This window comes from Moschus berezovskii, chromosome 6 (genome assembly GCF_049115385.1).
Source record: "Moschus berezovskii isolate FMDL1 chromosome 6, NW_MosBer_1.0, whole genome shotgun sequence".
Classification (NCBI taxonomy): domain Eukaryota; kingdom Metazoa; phylum Chordata; class Mammalia; order Artiodactyla; family Moschidae; genus Moschus; species Moschus berezovskii.
In genome coordinates, this window is record NC_142465.1 from 107,966,406 (window position 1) to 107,991,165 (window position 24,760).

The 24,760-nt window shown below is 50.0% G+C and overlaps 1 protein-coding gene across 1 annotated transcript in view; it reads left to right on the forward strand.

The window, feature by feature from the left end:
- The window catches only part of VWF (von Willebrand factor), a 124,839-nt gene that overhangs the window by 9,869 nt on the left and 90,210 nt on the right, over window positions 1-24,760 (forward strand). The window contains exons 4-8 of the mRNA XM_055394198.2: window positions 2,546-2,648; window positions 2,935-3,143; window positions 3,977-4,098; window positions 22,296-22,512; window positions 24,234-24,356. Coding sequence (XP_055250173.2) covers window positions 2,546-2,648; window positions 2,935-3,143; window positions 3,977-4,098; window positions 22,296-22,512; window positions 24,234-24,356 — 774 coding nt within the window. The remainder of the gene's footprint in view (window positions 1-2,545; window positions 2,649-2,934; window positions 3,144-3,976; window positions 4,099-22,295; window positions 22,513-24,233; window positions 24,357-24,760) is intronic.

Here is a 24,760-nt window from a genome sequence, read left to right on the forward strand (position 1 = left end):
TTGATCTCCTTTAGAATGGACTGGTTGGATCTCCTTGCAGTCCAGGGGACTCTCAAGAGTCTTCTCCAGCACCACAGTTCAAAAGCATCAATTCTTCGGCGATCAGCTTTCTTCACAGTCCAACTCTCACATCCATACATGACCACGGGAAAAACCACAGCCTTGACTAGACAGACCTTGGTTGGCAAAGTAATGTCTCTGCTTTTTAATATACTATCAAGGTTGGTCATAACTTTCCTTCCAAGGAGTAAGTGTCTTTTAATTTCATGGCTGCAATTAGCATCTGCAGTAATTTTGGAGCCCCCAAAAATAAAGTCTGACATTGTTTCCACTGTTTTTCCATCTATTTCCCATGAAGTGATGGGACCAGATGCCATGATCTTTGTTTTCTGAATGTTGAGCTTCAAGCCAACCTTTCACTCTCCTCTTTCACTTTCATCAAGAGGCTTTTGAGTTCCTCTTCACTTTCTGCCATAAGGGTAGTGTCATCTGCATATCTGAGGTTATTGATATTTCTCCCAGCAATCTTGATTCCAGCTTGTGCTTCTTCCAGCCCAGCGTTCCTCATGATGTACTCTGCATATAAGTTAAATAAGCAAGGTGACAATATACAGCCTTGACGTACTCCTTTTCCTATTTGGAACCAGTCTGTTGTTCCATGTACAGTTCTGACTGTTGCTTCCTGACCTGCATACAGGTTTCTCAAGAGGCAGGTCAGGTGGTCTGGGATTCCCATCTCTTTCAGAATGTTCCACAGTTTATTGTGATCCACACAGTCAAAGGCTTTGCCATAGTCAATGAAGCAGAAATAGATGTTGTTCTGGAACTCTCTTGCTTTCTCCATGATCCAGCGGATGTTGGCAATTTGATCTCTGGTGCCTCTGCCTTTTCTAAAACCTGCTTGAACATCTGGGAGTTCACGGTTTACATACTGCTGAAGTCTGGCTTGGAGAATTTTGAGCATGACTTTACTAGCGTGTGAGATGAGTGCAATTGTGTGGTAGTTTGAGCATTCTTTGGCATTGCCTTTCTTTGGGATTGGAATGAAGACTGACCTTTTCCAGTCCTGTGGCCACTGCTGAGTTTTCCAAATTTGCTGGCCTATTGAGTGCAGCACTTTCACAGCATCATCTTTCAAGATTTGAAATAGCTCAACTGGAATTCCATCACTTCCACTAGCTTTGTTCATAGTGATGCTTTCTAAGGCCCACTTGACTTCACATTCCAAGATGTCTGGCTCTAGGTCAGTGATCACGTTATCGTGACTATCTTGGTCGTGAAGATCTTTTTTGTACAGTTCTTCTGTGTATTCTTGCCACCTCTTCTTAATATCTTCTGCTTCTGTTAGGTCTATACCATTTCTGTCCTTTATTGAGCCCATCTTTGCATGAAATGTTCCCTTGGAATCTGTAATTTTCTTGAAGAGATCTCTTGTTTTTCCTATTCTGTTGTTTTCCTCTATTTCTTTGTATTGATCGCTGAGGAACGCTTTCTTATCTCTCCTTGCTATTCTTTGGAACTCTGCATTCAGATGCTTATATCTTTCCTTTTCTCCTTCGCTTTTCGCTTCTCTTCGCTGTTGTTTATTCGTCCTATATATACTGATTTGTGTCTGGGAATCCCAAACTTCCAATCCAACCTTCTCCTCCCCCTCCCCCTTACCCGCCAGCCATCTGTTCTCTGTGTCCTTGATTCTGTTTCACAGGTGTGCTCGTTTGTGTCATATTTTAGATTCCCCGTATAAGTGAGGTCATATGGTATTTGTCTTTCTCTTCCTGACTTATTTCACTTAGTATGATAATCTCTAGGTCCAGCCATGTTGAGGCGAACGGCATTATATTTGCTTTTACGGCTGAGTAGTGTTCCATTGTGTGTGCATTTCACATATTCTTTATCCATCCCTCTGTTGGGGGACATTTAGGTTGTTTCCACGTCTTGGTTATTGTGAATAGTGCTGTTGGGAACATAGAGGTGCATGTTCTTTTTGAATTACAGTTTTATCTGGATATATGCCTACGAGTGGCATCACTGGATCATATGGAAACTCTATTTTGAGTTTTTTGAGTAACTGCCACACTATTTTCCATAGAAGTTGCACCAATTTACAATCCCACCGACAGTGTAGAAGGGTTCCCTTTCTAAGAGACCATTTAAAATAACACATCCCAGAGTTCATGTCACCAATAACTCACATGGTGGCTTTGATTCACTGCTTTACAATGTATTTGACTCATGCTTAATTTTATCTTTATACTTTGATTGTAAACTCCCAGAAGGAAGGAGTCAGGATTTTACATTTTCCTTTAAAGAAATAGACTATTAGAGGGCTTTGTATACAGAAAGCACTCAATAAATATTTCTAGATGTATGGAAAGATGAGTGAGCATATGAGATTTTGGGGGAGATTTCTGTTGCCCATTTGTTAACTCTTTTGGGGGAGTTTCCCACTGAGATAAGATTACAGATATCATGGTTATAAATAAGTGTATTCACTTTTTTTGTGTAATAATTGCTACCCAGTTTAAATAATTCTTTTATTTTTCAGGGGACTTCCAAGATGGTAGAAGAGTGGGTCTCTCTGTGTACCTTGGGGAATTTTTCGACATCCATGTATTTGTCAACGGTACCGTGTTGCAGGGGGGCCAGCAGTAAGTTGGAGGCCAGAAAGTTCAAATTAGAAGAGGCCCTGAGAATCCCCCTTGTACTCGCCCTCATTTTTTTAGACAAAGGAGTGGGGCCCAGAGAAAGAAAGTACATTTGCCCAGAGGAGGTGAGAAGGGTGGGTGAGAGTGGGGAATCCTGAGGCTGAGACAAGGCTCTCAGCCTGGCATGAGAGTCTGCGTGGCAGTCTGAACCCTGCAGAACAGGGTCAGGTTGACGGGTGGAGGGACTCCCAGAAAATGGCCCTGTCCTGAGCTCCTCCTGTCTCCCCAGCGTCTTCATGCCCTATGCCACCAGAGGGCTGTACCTGGAAACCGAGGCTGGGTACCACAAGCTGTCCAGCGTGTCTTATGGCTTTGTGGCCAGGATAGACGGCAACAGGAACTTCCAAATCCTGCTGTCGGACAGACACTTCAACAAGACCTGTGGGCTGTGCGGTGACTTTAACATCTTCGCCGAAGATGATTTCAGGACTCAAGAAGGTAAGATTTTCTGGGACAGCATTCCCCGAGGGCATGGTTGTGTTACCCTGCTCACCAACCTACACTAGGACTCCTCCCCTGGTGTTCTACCTTCCCTGAGTCCTCACCTCAATTTATCTCATGAACTTTATCTCTTAGCATTCTACCTCAAGGCCTAGATCTGTCCTCAAATCAGATCTTGGGGATCCTCAGGCCTGACTTGGTTCAACTTTGAATTCCCCACATGGTAGATGTTTGATAAATGTTGGATGATCTGAACAGGTCCTCCTGTGCCACTGTGATGGAACTTCGCACATGAAATCTATAAAAGGTGGTCCTTTCCACTGTCCAAAAGGCCAGTTTATGTGTACGTGTGCATGTGTGTGTGTGTGCATGTATATGTTCATGAGAAATAGGAAGGATAATGATGTGGACTATGTGAAAACCACTGCTAATCCTCACTTTTCTTCTGAAAATTTCAATTACATAAACATTTATGTGGGCTTCCCTGGTGGCTCAGAAAAGAATCCTGGTGGTAAAGAACCTGCCAGCCAATGAGAGAAACATGGGTTTGATCCCTGGATTGGGAAGACCCCTGGAGGAGGAAATGGCAACCCACTCCAGTACTCTTGCCTGGAAAATTCCCAAGCACAAAGGAGCCTGGTGGGCTACAGTCCATGGGTCACAAAGAGTCGGACGTGACTGAGTGACTAAATAACATCAAAACCCTTGCTGCAGAGGCCTATGTTAGAATCTAAAGAAAGTTGATTCAGGTGCCTACAGACCCAGAGTTTTCACTCAGCAGTCCCAGGTCTCATGACCATGGCTCCATCCTCCTGAAACTTTCTCCACAGGGACCCTGACCTCAGACCCCTACGACTTTGCAAACTCCTGGGCCCTGAGCAGTGAGGAGCAGCGGTGCCCACGGGTGTCCCCTCCCAGCAGCTCCTGCAACATCTCCTCCGAGCTGCAGAAGGTGGGTCACCCAGGCTGGACGTGATCTGGGTGGTGCGGGGCTTCAGGAGTCAAGAGGCAGAATGAGGTCCCATCCCAGGTCCTCCATCCTGGGGAGGACGGGGTCCACCTTTGAGGGTCCCTCTGGCTGCTCTGTGTCCCGTGCACCCCTTTCCTCTGGAAAACCAACTATGGTTCAAGTTGGGCTGACCCTAATCTTCTTAATAATACTGTCCTGGACCTGGAACTCTAGAGATGGGCCTAGTTCAATGAGTTGGTACAGCGAGTTACTATACTTTCCTTTTTTACATTTCAATGTCCCCTCAGCCCCAAATATCCCCACTGTCACCTGCTACCTGTCTGAAATTCTGCTGTGGAAAACCGTTTTTAAAAAATATTTATTTTTGGGTGCTCTGGATCTTCTTTGCTTTGCATGGGCTTTTTCTGGTTGTGGTACATGGCCTATTCATTTTGGTGGCTCCTCTTGTTGCAGAACATGGGCTCTAGGGCGTGCAGGCTTCAGTAGCTGCGGCTCGCAGGCTTAGTTGCTCCGACCAGGAATCGAACCCACATCCCCTGCATTGGCAGGTGGATTCTTATTCATTGTGCCACCAAGGAAGTCTAGAAAACCATATCTTTTTAAGGGCCTGATAAGTGGTTGTTATAAAGCACAAATAGGGGGCAAGGCCCTGAAGTCTCACTAGCAATCAGCAGGGAGGGGGTTACTTTACATTTGGGTGTGGGAGGGGAGAAAATGGGGGGAGGGGAGACACTGGCGGGAGGGGAGGGGCAGGGTCTGCTACCAGCCACCAGCTTGGATGTTGTCAGAGTTTCCTGAGGCTGGAGTGGCAGACTGTCTCAAACTCAGTGATTTACAGCTACGGATATGTATTCTTACAGTAGTGGAGGCCAGAAGGCTGAATTTGGATTCAAGGTGTCTGCAGAGCTGGGTCCCTCCAGAGGTCTAGGGGAGAGCCCCTCTTGTCTCTTCCAGCTCTTTGGGCACGGGGCTTCTTGGCTTGTGGCCCCACCCCTTCACTCGCTCCCTCTGTGGTCACGTGGCTTCCTTGTCCACGTGCTTCCGTTGGAAGCTCTGGTGGTGACTCCGCCAATCCCAGTTCTTAGCAGCTGTTTCCCCTTCAGGGTTACCCTTTATGATCCCACTTGGGGAGAAGGGGTCCAGGTGAGAGTGGTCTGCAGGACGCACCTTGCCTCCGCCTTCTGTAGGTGGAGACAAGATGGTCTCTGTGCTTCTGTGTGGGGGGTGTTGGGAGGATGATGCTTTAGGTGGGAAAGACCTCCCTCGATGGAGGACCTCCTCTTCTCAGAGGTCAGGCTGCCAGGGCTGAGGGTGGAGGGAGCAGCATCGGCCCTTGTCAACATGCAGTTCCCTGAACAGGCTGCGCTCAGAAACTCCGCCGCTGTCTGGGGAATGAGATCCTTGTAAGTCAGGTTCCCGGAAAGTGGAGGTTTGTGAGTAGGGAGTGGCTCTCAGGGTGTGAGAGAGGCAGGGCTGTGCAGGGGGAGAAGCTGAATGCTGTGTAGCTACAATCAAGGCCTCAGCTGGCCCTTCAAGGAGTTCTAAAAGCTGGGTGGCCCCATGGGGCGAGGGGGCCTACACTGACCAGTTGGTCACTGGATGGAGGCTGCCTCTGGGCGAGGAGGCAGGATGGCTCCCCTGGACTGAGGGCAGTGCCTGCAGTGACTCGGCTATGAGCCCCTAGCAGCCAACACTCTCAGCTTCCGTGGGTGAGTCCTGCTCTGAAGGGCGTCTGCATTGCACCCAACGTCCCCTGTAGAGCTTGGCTGCCTGACAGCATCACCTCCCTGCCTCCCATCCAGGGAGCACGCACAATGTTCCAACCTACCATCATGCACAGAGAGGGTGACCTCTGCTTACCCCCAGAACCACTGCCATGATGGGACTTGACAGGCCAAGTAAGCCCCTCCGCTGGGACTGTATGGTTGTGCAGAGCGATGAGGAAACCAGAGCAGGGTGGAGGGGGTGCGATTAAGGAGCTGCCCTGAGTCATCAGTGAGCACTGCAGAGTCAGAGTCCACACCCTGCCCTGCCCCCTCCTCTGCTGTTCTGGCTGTACCACCTCAGGCCACCCAAGTGATGATTCCAGACTTGCTTTCCTTCAGGAGTCTGGCTCCATGAATCTTGCTTCCTTCAGCTCTAAAACTCTTTGATTGTGTGTTTCTCTGGGTTGAGCTAAAGAGAGAGTTGATAATAGAGCTTCCCTGGTGGCTCAGATGCCTCCAATGCAGGAGACCTGGGTTTGATCCCTGGGTCGGGAAGATCCCCTGGAGGAGGGCATGGCAACCCACTCCAGTGTTCTTGTCTGGGAAATCCCTATGGACAGAGGAGCCTGGAGGGCTACAGTCCATGAGGTCACAATGAGTTGGACACAACTGAAGTGACTAACACTTTCACTCAGTAAATATTCAATGGATGGATGGATGCAAATTAGGTGGGGTCATTTATCCAGAGAATGGGCCACCCCACAGTCATAACCGAGGATTCTTCATTTGTAGAACAAATCTGCACATAAGTGGAGAAACTCTAGCCTACTCCTACTCCAGAAGCTAAATAAAACATGCCACACTGCACACACACCCCTCCTTACCTTAGCATGAGAGAGCCCCATTATTAGTTACTCAGTCTTTCCACTTTCAAGGAACAGTTTATCTTCTGAGCCAAGGATTATGTCAGGCGCAGGAAAATGGTCTGGGTCATGCTCATTTCAGCTGCCTAGACTGTAAACAGAGTCTCTAATGTATCAACAAGCCCATTCCTAATGCCTCTTGTCCTTGGGTTTCCAGTGTTTCAGTGGTGCTAGGTTTTCTCAGCTAGTCCCTAAACAGCTCTGTCACCTAGAACGTAGCACAGTACTGGCAGCTGACAGAGACAGACTGAGTTCTAAACCCCGGGAGGAGGGGTATTGTCTTGGGAGAGGGGGTAGTTCCCTCTTCTTTTCAGGAAAACTTTGAGATAGCAGACACTTGCCCTTGTAGCCCTTCCAGCTTTCCTATCCCTGGACCATTTACCAGTTTGGTAACTCTGGGCAGGACATTTGCCTTCTCCAAGCCTCAGTTTCCACATATGTAAAAGAGACACAAGACAAGTGCCTGCTCCTCGTGTCCTTACGGGCCACCGTAAGGATAAAAGGATGCGTGTGCAGTGCTTAGCCCAGTGGAGCTCAATTGGCTGAACTGTTATTGTTGTTATTATTATTTCTGAGTCTGCATTTGCCCCTGGGGTGGCTACACTTTGAGAGCGGGAGTTGGGGAAGTGGGCCAAAGACACCCAGCACTTGAAGTGTTAAGCTCAAAATTCCTTCTTTCTCTCCTCCTCTCCCCCCAGCTATAGCCCCATTCTTTCTGGGGGAGTTGAGCACAGTGTGGGGTTAGGAGAGTGAGGTGCAGAGGCACACGGACACGGAGGGTGGGGAATAGGCAGAAGCCAGCTTTTCTTCTGGGGCTGAGGGGACTCCAGGAGCCCTAAGCAGCGAGGAGCAGAGGAGAAGGGATTCTATCATCTCTTCCTTTTGTTTCCAAACTTTCACTTCCATCGATGGTTGTGGTTAGCTGTCTTCCTCCTTTTCCAGTGTTCTCTAGGTAGGGGTAGGATTGAGGTGTGTGACGGGGGATAGGGGGCTGGGGGTGGTTAGTTGGTGAGTTAGGTGGGCAGCTCATGGGCACCTCTGACACCCAGGGCATGGGCTTTGTCTCACTTTAGTTTGCAAAACACAGGCATCACAGAGTAAGCTCAAGATAAATGCTCCCACCCTCAGGGTACAAAGGAATACTCTCATTTACACCTAAGAGGTGGGAGGTGAAGACAGGATTTCCAAATGGGGAACCTGATACAGAGGCCTGAGCGGAGGAGGGAGCCTGGCACTCTGTCTCCTGGAGACAGACGTAGGGGAGGTGGGGGCAGAGAATCAACAGAGGCCCTGTTTGTCTCCCCTGGGCCTTTGGGGACTCGCTACTCACTTTGTCTCCTGGGTGCGTTAAGGTTCTTACTAACCAGTGTCCTGGGAGCAGTTTAAGAAACTGCTTACTAAGTTCTCAGAGCTGGGCCAAGGCCCCCAAACACTCACACCTCCCAAGGCACAAGTTCCTCCTGAACTCCAGCTTCAGGCTGTTTACCTGAGAAGAGGGGGCGGGGCTTCGTTATCCAATCAGGCTGTGTTTGTCCACGAGCGGGGCGCCCTCATTGGCTGGGAAGCACAAAGACGTCTCCAGGGAGGAGATAACTGCCATCTCTGGAATCGTCCACAGCCTGTTGGGTTCCTGGGTTCAATCAGAAGTCTGGGGCTGATAAATCCCTTTACAAGAGTCTGCCACTGTGGCTCCAAGAGCCATATTCAGTGGCCAGGTGTTCGATGGGGGAGACGGTGCTGACCCAGCCTCCAGGAGCTCTCTGTCTTTCCGAGGTGGCAGCAAGGAGTCAGCTCGTTGAGAGCCATGTCATATTACTTATACCCGGGGGAATGACTGTTTCCTTGTTATGCCAACAAAAGCGGAGCCTCTCTACTGGAACGGATAATGACTTGTTTGATTGCACACAGATTTGCAGTTCTATTCAGCTTCTCCAAGAGCAGGGCTGCTGGGGCTGAAGGTACAGATCTAGTAATAAAAAGCGCCAAGCTATAGATGCTCAAATAATTGGTGTTCATTTGCAGGTAACTCCACTGCACAGCGAACGTTTTAGAAAGATCCTTCAGTTCAGTTCAGTTCAGTTCAGTTCAGTCGCTCAGTCGTGTCCGACTCTCCGCGACTCCATGAATCAGTGTCAGACTTTGTTTTTTTGGGCTCCAAAATCACTGCAGATGCTGATTGCAGCCATGAAATTAAAAGACGCTTGCTCCTTGGAAGGAAAGTTATGACCAACCTTGATAGTATATTAAAAAGCAGAGACATTACTTTGCCGACCAAGGTCCGTCTAGTCAAGGCAATGGTTTTTCCCGTGGTCATGTATGGATGTGAGAGTTGGACTGTGAAGAAAGCTGATCGCCGAAGAATCGATGCTTTTGAACTGTGGTGTTGGAGAAGACTCTTGAGAGTCCCTTATACTGCAAGGAGATCCAACCAGTCCATTCTAAAGGAGATCAATCCTGGATGTTCATTGGAGGGACTGATGCTAAAGCTGAAACTCCAATACTTTGGCCACCTCATGAGACGAGTTGACTCACTGGAAAAGAAAGATCCTTAGGTCACTTAAAATTAAAAAAAAAAAAAATTCTGACAGTCTAGGAAATGTCATTGATCTTACACAGGGATCTTAGTTTTTATCCTGCAGTCCTGTCTGTAGTGTGAAGCCCAGGGTTCCGGGAGGCTGGGTGGGGGCTGCAGCTGGTCCATGCGATGTTCTTTCTAATGAGAAAAAGACACCCTTTTCTTGAGACACTTTATCATCACCTGCTGGGAAAGTGCTGTTTTAAGGAATTTAAGGAGTGTTAGTCGCTTAGTTGTGTCCGACTCGTTGTGACCCAGTGGGCCGTAGCCTGCCAGACTCATCTGTCCGTGGAATTCTCCAGGCAAGAATACCAGAATGGGTCGACATTGTTTTCTCCAGGGGATCTTCCTGACCCAAGGATCAAATCTGGGTCTTCTGCATTCCAGGCAGATTCTTTACCATCTTGAGCCTCAAGGGAAGCCCTCTCAGTGGCACTGAATACTGAATACTGGGGAAGCAAGACCCCTGCAGTCTGCTTTCTCCAAATCTTACTCAGGACTTCACGTCCAGTGGTACGCCTATCAGTCACCTAACAGTCCCAGATTGCCTGTTTTCCACTGGTTCCGATTTTAGCGTTTTTTTGTGTGTGTGAGTGAACACAATCCTTATATGTTTTGTTCTGTTGCTGTTAGTGTCTGTACATCTTCTTCCCCTTGTCTCCTCCTCTGAAGAGTTCACCTGTAAACTCTCTTCCCCTAAGAAGTCACCCGTCTGCGCTGAAGCTTACATTTGTAAACACTCATGTTTACTTTGACTGACCATAACAGTTCCCTCCATGGCACAAAGAGGCACACAAAATACCCGTTCTGTTGGGAACAATGCAATTCACTCTTCATATCCTCATGAACTATTGCCCACGCTTTTTATTTGCAAAGTGCATACCCAGCTCTTTCTCCTGTTTCTGCCCACAGCTGCCCTGGGAGGAAGCTCACAGGCCTGGAGGGAGGTGACCTGGTCGGGGAGGGACTCAGTGCCCTGGCAGAGCTGAGGACTGACGGGCCACGTTCACTCCTGGCATCCTTGCTTCCTCTTCTGGCCTCCTACATTCACGGCCTAGAATAGACTTTTCTTGGAGACTGGGATGAATTGTGTTATGTTTGTTTGTTTGGTAAAATAGTTGTGATTCATAGAGAGAGCAACTGTGCCTAGAGAATCTGGTCCAGGGAAGGTCAGTATATCTCAAGAAGAGATCCCTGTAACCCAGGAACCCTGGAGGAGTTAGTTATTGGGGACTCGACCTGGCTCTGCAGAGGGGGCCCACCCACTGGGTCCCAGGGATGCATAGATCTAAGTTGGGTTTTGAACACAAGTATGCACACATATACATGCCTATTTATACACACGTATATACATATACACTCATATACACACACACCTGTATATACACATGCATACACACAGCACACACCCATATACACATACACACTAATACATATATACATACACACATGCAATACACACAAAGACACACATATACACATAGACACACACAATACATGCCTATACACACATACATACACACATATGCATAAACACATGTGTACACACACACCACACATACACACACACATTTTCCCCTTTCTGTGGTATGAGAACTGCTCTCTCAAGTCATCCAGAGGTTAAGGAGTGAGGATTTATTTTGGCGACTTTGCCAAAATCCAAGAATCCGTGGTTTCTAGAGCTTTGCTTTGTCCTCACATAGTTGCACCCCTGTTCTGCAGCTCAGTCTCCCCTCTGAAGACCAGCAAAGCTCTGCCCGATACTGACCACTGAGGAAATAAGCACCCTTTCCCTTTCCAGGAAATCCCCTCACCCATCTGATTGCAGGGAGGCAAGAGGGGCAGGGAGCCTGCGGGCTGGTGCTGGCAGTGGGGCAGTGACCCCGGCCATTCTGGTTTTGGAGGTCTAGCCTCATGGCAGAGTTCCGGGGCTGCTACTGGGTTTCAAGTTTTCCCTTAAATGTGTGTGTGTGTTCAGTTGCTCAGTCGTGTCTAACTCTCTGTGACCCCATGAACTGTAGGCCGCCAGGTTCTTCTGTCCATGGAATTTCCCAGGCAAGAATACTGGAGTGGGTTGTCCTTTCCTCCTCCAGGGGATCTTCCCCACCCAGGGATTGAACCTGAGTCTCCTGCGTCTTCTGCACTGCAGATGGATTCTTTACCGCTGAGCCACACCAGGGAAACTTAAGCAGATGCAAATGCATCCCTAACCCAGCACATTCCCTCCCACATTCCAAGATCTGGCTCAAAAGACCCCATGAAACTGGCTGATGGATTTCCACTAAACGGATGCTTTAGTTTAGTTTACACATAGGCACACACATACACACACAATACACACCCACCCACCCCCACACACATGTACACATATGCACTTACACACACAAAGACATACATACATACACACATGCACACACAGGTATATACATGTAGACACACACACACACACATTCCCGAGACTTTCCCAAGTGGCTTTTTTTTCCCTTCCTCCCCTCTTGGCAAGGATAGGAAGCTGCAGGTGTCTGATGGTACGTATTTACTGCGATGTTTTTTATTGAGGTTGTATTTGCAATCTCAGGGACAAGATACATAGGAGACAGTGAACAATCGTGAAAGAGGACCATGTGAATGCCATCTGGAGTTAGTTAAGAGGCCAAGGGAGATCAGTCCTGGGTGTTCATTGGAAAGACTGATGCTGAAGCTGAAACTCCAATACTTTGGTCACCTCATGCAAAAAGTTGACTCATTGGAAAAGACCCTGATGCTGGGAGGGATTGGGGGCAGGAGGAGAAGGGGACGACAGAGGATGAGATGGCTGGATGGCATCACCGACTCGATGGACATGAGTTTGAGTAAACTCCAGGAGTTGGTGATGGACAGGGAGGCCTGGCGTGCTGTGATTCATAGGGTCTCAAAGAGTTGGACACGACTGAGCGACTGAACTGAACTGAACTGAAGGGTCATGTAGTGCAACAGTTCTTATCACAGAGCTGATGACCCTTTCTGACTGGGAGCAGGGTGGGTGGAGCCGTTCCAGACCCAGAACTTGGACAGACCCCAAACTGGGAACCCAGGGCTGATGCCAGGCCCTTGTCCTCCCGGCCAGCTGGTCCTGCCCTGACCCCTGCTCAGATTCTGCCCAGGAGCACAGAAGGGGAGATGGGTCATTTGGAGGGTTCTGTAGCCATCTTCCTTGGCATTGGGGACTTCAGGGACAGATCCAGTTACCCTACTTCTCATGAAGGCTGTATTCTATCTCAGAGAGAGGAATCTCCAGCTTCCCAGAAAGCATCTGTTTAGTGGAAATCTATCAGCCAGTTTCATGGGTTCTTTTGAGCCAGATCTTGGAATGTGGGAGGGAATCCCAAGCAGGGCAGAAGTTATAAATAGAATCAGCAACCCTCCCCCACTCATCCTTGCAGGCTGAGCAATAAGAAACTGGGACCTTCTCTGGGGGTGAATTCCTGAACCCACAACTTTGAACCACTTCAGATCCAGGCGCCTCCAGACCTCCCCAGGGGGCAGCCGCTGAACACCCACTCCAGGGCTGGGCTGAACAATCTTGTACTTTATCTGTTAGTCTCCCCTTTGTTCACTCCAGACCTACGAATGCCCCCCACCCCTGCTCCTTTGTCAACTGTTTGAGAACCAACACAAGAGCTAAGGTCCAGATCTTTCATTCCTGTTTTTTATCTCCTCCATCCGCACCCCCAACCCCCACCCCATCTGCCCTTGGGGAGATGAACTTTTCTCTCCCTCTCCCTCCAACTGGCATGACATCTCCAGGGAGGAGGCCTGGTGCTTTTTAATGAACTGAAAATGTGATTAAATTGGACTCCAATTGGGTCTGCACACCCACCCAGGCAGGGTGAGGTCATGCCAGCCTCTGGCACTGCAGACGAGAGATGCAGGGAGAGAGAAGTAGCTAATGCCTGGTATTGGAGCCAGGGAGATGCTGGAAGTGAATTAGCTGACCCTCTTTGGTCTCCCTGCCAGAATGGTTTAGCGGAGAGCTGAGGAGAAGCCATCTTCAAGCTGTTTGGCCAGGACTGACAGCAGGCAATGACAATAGTCACAAGCAGTTGATTCCACTCCCTGTGTCATGTCATTCAGTTTTATTTTGCAGGAAATTTGAAGGCAGGCATTGCTATCTTAGTTAGGACTAGGTCCTGCTGTGCCAGGACAGCTAAAGTAGAAACAGCTTCCACGGTAGAGCAGTGTATTTCTCTCTCACTGAGAAGGAGTTCGGAGTGGGATGTCCAGTACTGAGGCCATGGTGTTGGGTGAAGGGTCCTCTGGTCTCGTTTCCCTGTTGTCCTCAGCCTCATGGCCCAAAATGGCAGCTTAAGCATCAGACATCATGACCACATTCCAGTCATAGGAAGAGAAGGGTTGAAAGAAGCACCCCTTCCTTTGGAGGCTGCTTCTTGGGAGTTGCACACTACCTTCCTGCTTATGTTGGGGGTGGTGATGCAAGCAAAGCTTGGTCTCATGACCACTCCCAGCTTCAAGGAAGGCTGAAAAAGCAAATCTTTGTTCTCAGTGGCTCTGTGCCCAGGGGTTTCCTGACTAAGAAAGAACGGAGGAATAGATTCGGACAACTTTCCATCTCTTCCACAATCTCCCTCTTTTAAGGGTGAGGAAATAAAGGTACCAAGGGGAGATGATCTTCCTGAAGTCACACATTTTGTGAGCGATGGGGTTGGTCTTTCTAAAACCTGTGCTATATCCACTGGACTACATTGTTTTCTAATCTGACTGATAGGAAACAAGGTGGGGAGGGTGGGGGCATTGGGGTCGTGGAAAACCAGGTGGACTGTGGCTAAGTGGCAGGTGCCTGGCCTATGGGGTGAAATCAGGGTTTGAGTTCAGCTCAGTGACTCCTTCACCAGTATAGCTGTTGGCAAACTAAATTGACTGAGGACTGCTTTACACTCTTAAAAATAATTGAGGATCCCAAAGAGTCTGCTTTTTAAAAAAAGTATATATATTTTTTCATTTGGATGTGCTGGATTTTAGTCATGGAACGTGGGATCTTCGATCTTCATTTCAGCGTGTTGGGCCTTTAGTTGCAGAATTTAAACTCTTAGTTGTGACATGTGGGATCTAGTTTCATAACCAGGGATTGAACCCAGGCTCCCTGCATTGGGAGCACAGAGTCTTAGCCACTGGACTTCTAGGGAAGTCCTAGAGTGTGTGTTTATATGGCTTATGCCTGTCAATATTTACCATATTAGATATCAAAAAGAAAAACTGTAAACATATACACTTATTTAAAACTAAGACATGATATTTAATATGAATGTGTGTTTGCTCAGTTGCTAAGTCATGTCTGACTCTTTGCGACCCCATGGACTGTAGCCTGCCAGGCTCCTCCGTCCATGGGATTTCCCAGGCAAGGATACTGGAGTGGCTTGCCATTTCCTTCTCCAATTTAACACAAATACAATCTTTTTAATAAAAATGATTATAAATTCCAAACCAAAAAAAAAAGTTGGGAGGAGGAAGGTGTTGTCTTACAGTTTTACAAACCTCCTCACTGTCTGGCTTGAGAGAAAGCAGCTGGTTCTTATGTCTGCGTCTGCAGCCGGCCTGTTGTGAGTCCACATATCATGTAGTCTCTGGAAAATTCCACTGTGCTTTGCAAAAGAATGAGAGCATAAAGGTCAGATGACATCTTAGTGTTATTACGAAACTAGTTTTGATCTACAGGATTCCTGCAAGGATCTTGGGAGTTTGTTGGGGGTCCCTGGACCACACTTTGAGAACTGCTGACCTATTGAATTCTTTATTCTCTCCTGCCTCAGTTTCTAAATCAGAAAGGCTGTATTTAGCCTCTTAGGTTTGGGTTCTTTAAAACAATGTTTTTTAACTGTATTTAAAAAATATTTACTTGTTTTTTATTTGGCTGTGCTGGATCTCAGTTGCGGCGTGCAGGATCTGGTTCCCTGACCAGGGGTCGAACTTGGGCCCCTGCATTGGGAGCATGGAGTCTTAGCCTCTGGACCACCAGGGAAGTCCCAAGGTTTGTGCTCTTTGAAGGGGTCTTCAGGCTTCTGTGTGGGAGTGGGTGACCTGCTGGTCTCTGAAACAACTTTATTTGTTGGGTTACAGAGAGCACAGACCACCACAAAGGGGAGAGGGGTGTGGTCTGTCTGTCCTTAAAGCAGAAGGGTGGAGACTCTGCAGGTCCATCAGCTGGGGGCTCTATAGGTCAGTGGCCTTGGGTGAGTGATGAGCAGTCAGAGGAAGCTGCTCACCCCTTGCATCCCCCTGGCCCACCCAACACTGCTGGGCATGACTGTGTCCACTCCCTCGGACGAGGAGACATATGGAGACACACCTATGTCACGGATGGCTTGGGTTCCATGAGGACATGTGGCAACAGGCTTGGGAACCCAGGCCTGCTCACCAAATCCTACAGTGGATGGAGTGCCCTGGGACGAATCAGAGAAAGACACCTCCTAGTGCTTTACTCGGGGAGTAACAAAGAGAGGGTTTGGAGGACCAGCTTGGGAGAAAACAGAAGCTGATTCAAGGAGAGTCCAGAAGGTTGGGACCATGACAAGGATCAGAATTAGCTGCTAGGAGAAGCCGAGGCACTGACCTATCAGAGCAGCGTCCCAGGGGCAGCTGTGCCTTTCCTGGGGCATCTGTTAGCAGCGCACAGTTTGGCTAGACCGTAATTACTCTGTCTCCTGCTGCCTGAATTTGGCTGTCAGCCTTGCCTGGTGTGGCCTGAAACTTAAGTCCTGTGTAGCGTCCAGAGCCTGGTTCAGACTGTACCTCCTTCCCTGGCGTCTCAGCGGCAGGTTCCTTCTTGCTGTGATTGGCCACACCCTTGGGAAGACACACTAACACTGAGACCATGTCTTCAGGCCATTATAGAAACCTTCCCTGTGGAAATACCTGGTGCAGGTAGATTGAAAACGCCCTGAGAACTGGAGGGTATGACTCTCTCATTGCTGTTATCGTGACTGTTGATTTAGCGCTTTCATACAGCCTGGTGTGCATGTCTTGGGCTTCCCTGGTGGCTCAGATGATAAAGAATCGGTCTGCAATGTGGGAGACCTGGGTTCGATTCCCAGGTTGGAAAGATCCCTTGGATAAAGGAATGGCTACCCACTCCAGTATTCTTGCCTGGAGAATCCCATGGACGGTGGAGCCTGGTGGGCTACAGTCCATGGGGTCGCCAAGAGTTGGACACGACTGATCGACTAACACTTTCATTTTCATGCATGACTTGGGAATACAACTCTTGTCTTTGAAAAGCCTGCAGGGAAGTGGGGAGATGGCCCCAGAAATGGAGACCAGAGTAGATGCACCCAGGGGCCTATGGGAGCATCTAACTAGCTTTCTATTGTGGGCCTTGCCTGGCACAGTGCCTGGACATAGTAAATGTGCAAGAAATTGAACGAGACATTGGGGTGTGTTCAGGAAACTATCAGTAATGCAGGATGTGGGGAGGGGGAGAGGTGAGTGAGAGGAGGCTGGACTCTCAGGCCATGGAAGGCCAGGCCTCCCTGCCTCCCTCATATGCTGGGACTTGGCCCTCCAAGTAGGGGTGGGACTTAGGCTTGCCTTCTCTATTGACCACATAGCCAGTGTTTGCTGAGCGACCATATGGTCACCTCCTACTGGTCCCTGTCTCTCCATGGCTCTCAGAGGACACGATAGCTCCATCTTGGACTCGTGTCCATGGAAGCGTCCTGCCTGGGGCCTGGCCTGACCTGGCAGGGGTGCTCAGCTACCCAGCAACTTGTGTCCCCCTGACCCACCCAACACTGCCAGTCATGACTATGTCCAGCTCCCATGGACAAGGAGACAGGCAAAGCACACTTACATCACGCATACCTTGGATTCCATGAGGGCATGTGGTAATAGGCATGAAAACCTGGGCCTGCTCACGAAACCCTACAGTGGATGGAGTGCCCTGGGATGAATCAGGATGGGGGTGATGGATCAGGGGATCCTGGGAGGAGCAGATGGCAGGCCAGGTGTGCCACTGTGCTACTGTGGTGGGATAAGGCCACCTGGGCTTTAAAGACTGGCAGGCATCTGGAAATCCTCCCTGACCTTCACACTGTGGTCACTCTCGTGACCAAGCTCAGGCCAGGGCTGACCAGAGGAGAGCTTTTTCCTTTTCTCTGATAAAGAAAGCCTAGGCTGGTTTTAGATGCAGATGGTCGAGGCCTCAGGAACTGTTCTAAGGGAGATGGCCATGTCTGCAGAAATCCACTCCCTCCTGCAGGCAAATGATCTGAACCCACCCTTCTTGCTAAGGCTTTCTGAAAACCATTTACTACCTCCAGGGACCTCCCAGGAAATGTGCTGGAGTACTGTTCCCACTTTTCCTTCAAGCAGGGATGAAGGTGGGCCAGCTGGAGATGAGCCATGTTGGACCCTGCTCCCCAACCCTGGGCTCTGAAAGGGGGAGGGGACGCCTGGACTTATGGGTTTCTCTCTTCCTCTGACTGGTTCTATGTCTGCCAAGTGCCTGGTTCCTGTGTCTGGGAGCTGGTCATGTGGTGCAGGGACTGCTCGAAGCCACTGTCCTACAGCCCAGGCAATGGGAGCAACCACTAGAAAATCCCATGGAATTGCCTTTGGGTTTTTTTTCCTCTGGTTCCAAACTATGTGTGTGGCAAGAGGTAGGCAAGTACCCAAGCTCCTGTCCTTACCCCAAGGGTGCCCTCAACTGCCCTGTAAGAGACCAGTAACCTCCTCCACATGTTTTTTTTTTTTTTTTGGATGTGAACCCTTTTTTAAAGAGCTTCTATGGTGGCTTGTACAGTAAAGGATCCACTTGTAATGCGAGAGACCTGGGTTTGATCCCTGGGTGGGGAAGATCACCTGGAGGAGCGCATGGCAACCCACCCCGGTGTTCTTGCCTGTTGTATCCTCATGGACAGAGGAGCCTGGCAGGCTACAGTCCATGGGCTCACAAAGAGACACAACTGAGCGACTAAAGCATAGCACATTGTTTTTTTAAAAAGTCTTTATTGAATTTGTCACAATATTGAAATTAAAAGACGCTTACTCCTTGGAAGGAAAGTTTTGACCAACCTAGACAGAATATTAAAAAGCAGAGATGTTACTTTGTCAACAAAGGTCCATGTAGTCAAGGCTATGTTTTTTCCAGTGGTCATGTATGGATATGAGAGTTGGACTATAAAGAAAGCTGAGCGCCGAAGAATTGATGCTTTTGAACTGTGGTGTTGGAGAAGACTCTTGAGAGTCTATTGGACTGCAAGAAGATCCAACCAGTCCATCCTAAAGGAGATCAGTCCTGAATATTCATTGGAAGGACTGATGGTGAAGCTGAAACTCTAATACTTTTGGCCAATTGATGCGAAGAACTGATGACTCATTTGAAAAGACCCTGGTGCTGGGAAAGATTGAGGGCAGGAAGAGAAGGGGATGACAGAGGATGAGATGGTTGGATGGCATCACTGACTCAATGGGCATGGGTTTGGGTGAACTCCGGGAGTTGGTGATGGACAGGGAAGCCTGGTGTGCTGCAGTTCATGGGGTTGCAAAGAATCGGACACGACTGAGTGACTGAACTGAACTGACTGCTTGTTTTATGTTTTGGTGTTTTGGCTGTGAGGCTTAGAGGAACTTAGTTCCCCAACCAGGGATGGAACCCGCAGCACCCCCTGCCATGGAAGGCAAAGTCTTAACCCCTGGACCAGCAGGGAAGATCCTGAGTGGCATTTCTGATGGGCCAAGCAGTGGGACAGGATGGAGAGAATCAGACACAAGCCTCAGCCTCCTTCCCTGAGTCTCAGGTGCCAGTGATGATGGAGATTCTTAGATCTGTCTACTAGAAAGAAGAGTGGGGTCTTCCCCCAGCCACCCCCCACTGGAAAGACACCCACTTTGTTCTGGAGGACTGTGACTGTCCCAAATGAAAGATCAATCACAGCAGCCCTCTCTAGACCAGAGAACCCCCAAGATACTAGTGAATTGATAGTGTTGCCCTGGCAACCATTCACCCCTGTACAACCCAGGCAGATGGAGATGGGAAAAGGGACAAAGATGTCCTCCGTCCTGCTAGTGACCTGTTCATTATTCTGAAGAGATGCCTGATGGCAGTAAGGACAGTGGAAGGGCTCTCTCTGGTGGCCAGGATATCATTGTCAGTGACAATGATGATGGTGAAACGGGGTCACCATTTCTAAGGCTAAGCCTCTGGCGTGCATTATTCCATCCAGTCTTCACTTCACTTTCATCCTTTCAGATTGTCGTTCAGTCGCTAAGTCACGTCCAACTCTTTGTGACCCCACGGACTGTAGCACGTCAGACTCCCCTGTCCTCCACTCTGGGACAATCTCCCAGAGTTTTTCCATTGAGTTGGTGATGCCATCCAACCATCTCATCCTTTGTCACCCCCTTCTCCTCATGCCTTCAATCCCGTCCAGCATCAGGGTCTTTCTAATGAGTCAGCTCTTCATATCAGGTGGCTAAAGTATTGGAGCTTCAGCTTTAGCATCACTCCTTCCAGTGAATATTCAGGATTGATTTCCTTTAGGATGGACTAGTTTGATCTCCTTGCTGTCCAAGGGACTCTCAAGAGTCTTCTTCAACACCACAGTTCAAAAGCATCAGTTCCTTAGCGCTCAGCCTTCTGTATGGTCCAACTCTTACATCCGTACATGACTACTGGAAAAAACATAGCTCTGACTTATGTCTTTTCACCATCCAAGTCATAGTTTGACATAGTCTTTTCAAATAGGCACTGTTGTTATCACCTCCACAGAGGAGGTGGGGTTAGGTAGGCAGCTAGGGTCACACAGCCAGCACAGGGAAGAGGCAGAAGCTGGGCCCGGGGCTGTGATGTCATCCCAGATCCAGGGCAGGGCTCTTGCTGGTGTTGTCTTCAGAAACCTGTTTCCCCCCTGTGAAGCACTCAGCCGGTAAAGGAAAGGCGCATGTCATCACCTCAGCAACACAGGCCCAAGGCGGCCATCTTTGTCCATCAGCCGCGTGCTCCCCGTGTCCACCTGTGAGGCGGTGTCTGCAGTTAGTGCCCCGTTTTACTCCAGGATGCCTTTTCCATGGAAGAATGAGCTTTGTCCCCGTCCCCATCACCAGACTGGGGCAAAGCTGGACTTAAGCCTCTGCTTTTTCTCTGCCATGTGAGGGTGCGGGGGAGAGCTCAGGAGGGTAGGGTCATGGAGGGAGGGAGGCTGTTCTCAGCCACAGCTCTCAGCTTGCAGAGCTGCTAATCGTCCTTGCACAAGCCTGCCTGCTGCAGCTTTGCAATTTAGCAGTCCATGTGACTGCTGCTTTTCTCAGGTGCAGAGGGAACCAGTTATGCCCAACTGCTTGGGCCAGCTGGCCCTGGAGCTCCCTGGGTCCTCCCAGGGGCCTGTGGCGATCAAGGCCCTGGTTCTGATGGCAAGTCAGGCAACGGCAGGGCACTGTGGACAGGACACACGTTTCCCCAGGACCACTGCATGACCCTGGGGCTTCCCCCAGGTGGCTTTCCCAGGTGGTAAGAAGCACTGGATCAGATTTCTATTCCTCTAGAGACCACGGGGCTAGCTCCTTGATCAGAACCAGCCTTGTTCTGATCGACCTTGTACACTTAAGAGCAGATTGGAGTTCTCTCTCCTGAAATTGGTCACTTGTTTGCTCTTTTTCACCGTCCCCTTTATGAATGCTGATTTGCTCCGATTGACCCTCCAGGACTCAGCTCGCTCTTCTTGTACTTCCTTCATTTTAGCTGACGTCCTTCCACCAACATCTGGCTTCCCTTCACTCTGAGCACATGCCTGTGCAGGAAGGATATCGTGTACCAGTGGGCATCAGTTACAGCAACAGTATTGCCTCATGTCAGATTGAAGACAAAGTGCGATATTGATTTTAAGGTGTGCTCTGATTTCAGAAATGTTAAATGGTGAAAAACAAAAACATGAGTTGGAAAATTACCAACGTATTTTTTTTCACGATTTAACATCTCTGATATGGCACTAGTGGTAAAGAACCTGCTTGCCAAAGCAGGTAGACCTAAGAGGCGTGGGTTTGATCCCTGGGTCGGGAAGATCCCCTGGAGGAGGAAATGGCAACCCACTCCAGTATTCTTCCCTGGAGAATCCCACGGACAGTGGAGCCTGGCACGCTGGAGTCCACAGGGTCGCACAGAGTCAGACATGACCGAAGAGACTCGGCACGCATGTTATTAAGAAAAATTACCAAAATGCAGAATGTGAAGATGCTCACAGATACAACTCACAGGGACGGGTGTTTATACTAACGTGTCCAGAGTCATTAGTGAGAACAACTCCAAACCTGCTTGTGTTATGGGGTTTAGGTTGTCAACAAAGTGATAAAACCTAAGAACATCCCTAACCTGGCAGCACCCCTGGGACACCCTGTAGAGTCCTGGCATGTTTTTGCTGATGGGAACTGGTCCAGTCTGGTCCATCCCAGGAACCATCTTGGAAATGTTTGCTCAGCTTCATCCCTGACACATGGAGTTTAAGTCTCTGGGGATGAAGCCTGGAGGGTCTGCTTTGTAAACCTCATCTCTGATGGAGGAACCAGGCTCAGGGAGGGGAGGTAACCAGGTGGGTGCGCATCAGATGCCTGGCCTTCCTCACTCGGATCCTCACAGCCTAGGGTGGATTTCCACAAGAACTGCAAGTTCAGCTCCTTTCACTCACAGCATCTCTTTACCCTTGCCCTTCAGAGGACACTGTCTGCCCCTGCAGGCCAGGCCCCTGGCATCTGCATTTCCAGGGCTCAGTCCACAAGGTTGCCCTGGCCTCGGGGCGCCCCACCAAACAGGGGTCCGACAGAATTCCGCGAACTGCTGGACTGTTTCGTCTGATAGACGTGGACAAGCACCTCCTGGGTGTTAGAGAGGGGTCTTCGGTTTCTGGGCGTGGCGGGTCTCCAAGGCCCGAGCTCAGGGGACACCCGGCCATGTGGGTGGCAGACTTCTGAGGTGGCCTCTCCTTCCCGCAGGGCCTGTGGGAGCAGTGCCAGCTTCTGAAGACGGCCTCGGTGTTCGCCCGCTGCCACGCCCTGGTGGACCCCGAGCCTTTCGTGGCCCTGTGTGAGCGGATGCTGTGCGCATGCGCCCCGGGGCTGCGGTGCCCTTGCCCGGTGCTCCTGGAGTACGCCCGCGCCTGCGCCCAGCAGGGGATGCTGCTGTACGGCTGGGCGGACCACAGCTCCTGCAGTGAGTCTGCGCGGGACCCCACCTCCCGCCGGGGTGGGCGGGGCCGGTCCTGGGTGTCCCACCCCAACTAGCCAGTGCTGACCGGGGCCCGCGCGGCTCCTGCCCCCTGTCCCCTGCTCACAGAGCCAGTCCCCTCCCTAACGGCTTCAAGGAGGCTTGAAAGGTCCCCCTGGCAAAGTCCCCATATCGCTTCTCCTGCCTCTGTTGTCATGCCCGGGCTCCCCACTTCCTCGTGAGAAAAATCCATCTCTGGGCTCAAAAGCTGTTCACCAGCTCTGCCGGGGGTCTCATCCGTTCAAGTCTGAAACTGACCGGGAGCAGGGCGGTGATCTCGGCATCCTGGCAGGCTTTTCTCAAGTCCCTGCCTGTCATCGCCTCCCTTCTCTCCTCTGGCCGGTACTCTCCATCCCTCCCCCGCACCCAGTCGTCTAATCTCACTGGGTCCCTAGTCATCGTGATTGTCACCACTCCCAAATTATCGAAGAACTAGAAGCTGCTGCAGTCACTTGCAGGCAACCTCCTCCTCCTTCCCCCGCCCTGCCCCCCCCCCCCCCGCGCAGGCTTCCCGTAGATCACACTGGCTGATGGTGCAGGGCAGGCAGCCCGAATGTTTACACCACACACACACGCCTTTCCGTGTGTGTGTGTGTGTGTGTGTGTGTGTGTGTGTGTTTTCAGCTTCTAAATTAGAGCTTTTCATTTTTGCTGTGGGGGTGTGAGAAGGGTGGTTGTTGACAGCTGGGTGCCTCTGGAAGGGGGAGTGGCTGTCTTTTCAGGTCTTTGAAGGTAGGAGGGGCAGATGACCAAGATATCTTGGAGGACAGGCGGTTTGGGGTGCTCCGTCCTTCTGGTTCTTCCGTCTGAGCATCGGTCAGCGGCCAGGAGAGAGAGAAAGGAAAGCCGTCCTTATCCATGAAGGGCTGGGTCCAGTGGGAACAGAGGCTTAGGTGATGAGCTCTGAGGGCTGTCCTGCCACTCAGTGGACATAGATAGGAATGACCATCCCCTAGCCCGGAAGATGCTGTGTGCCCATTTCTGTGTGGGGTGTCTGATTGAGCCCAATATCTTTCTTTTTTAAAAAAATTGTTTGATGTGGACCATTTTAAAAGTCTTTATTGAATTTGTTACAATATTCCTTCTGTTTTATTTTATTTTATTTTGGCCATGTGAAATCTTAGCTCCCTGACCAGGGATCAAACCTACACCCCCTGCATTGGAAGGCGAAGCCCTACCCACTGGACACCAGGGAAATCCCAAGCCCAAGTTCTTGAGGAAGAGGAGCCCTCAGAGAAGGGATGAGCTGGAAGACACCATTTCCAGCTTGTGTGGCCTTAGGGGCCTTGCATTTTCAGCCTGGGGGCATTTGGCATCCCCTGGAGAGGGGTTTAGGTGAAAAGAACAGAGCAGAGAAGCAAACAAGTGGCCAGTTGTTCGTGGGGATCAGGTGTCTGAGGGGGAGCATGGTGGTGCCAGGTGACCCTGCTGAGTCTTAACCAGGCCCCACAAGGTGGAAGATGCCCCTTCAGGGCAGGAGTGGTCAGCGGATCGCCTGGGAAGTGACATTGACCACTGGGGTGCCACTGAAGTGGAGATGGCCCCTGGGATCCTGAAGACAGAGGGGCCAGACAAAGGGGCCTCAAGGGCTCTGAGCACCTCGTGGCCTGTGAGATGCTGCCTGTAGGGGACCGGCTCCAGGGAGACTCCTGGGTTTTCCATTTCAGGACCAGACTGCCCCGCGGGCATGGAGTACAAGGAGTGTGTGTCCCCATGCCACAGGACCTGCCGGAGCCTGAGTATCACCGAAGTGTGTCAGGAGCAGTGTGTGGATGGCTGCAGCTGCCCTGGTAACAGACGTCCTACTTTATTTACAAACCTGAGACCTCGCCAGTGCCCTTGGCTCGGAGAAGCCAGATGAAGGCTGCTTGTGTTTATTCCCCATAGCCGAATTCAGAGGCCCTTTATTTACTATTTTAAAGTCTTTGTACAGAGTGGCCAGCATTGCTGGCATTTATTTTTAATTTATGTTTTCCTATTGTACCATATCCACGAAAGCACATGTGTGTCTGGGGAGTAGGGTGGTCTGGGCTCCAACAGTGAATTTGTTTGGGGGAGAGGGTGGCTCGTGGCTCTATCTGAGCTGCAGTGTTTTTGGTTAAAAGTCAGGGAGTGGTCTGGGAGAAGGACAGTCTAAACTTTCTCCTGGGTTGGTCATGTGAGCTCAGCTGAAAAAGAGTCTCTTCCAGCAGAG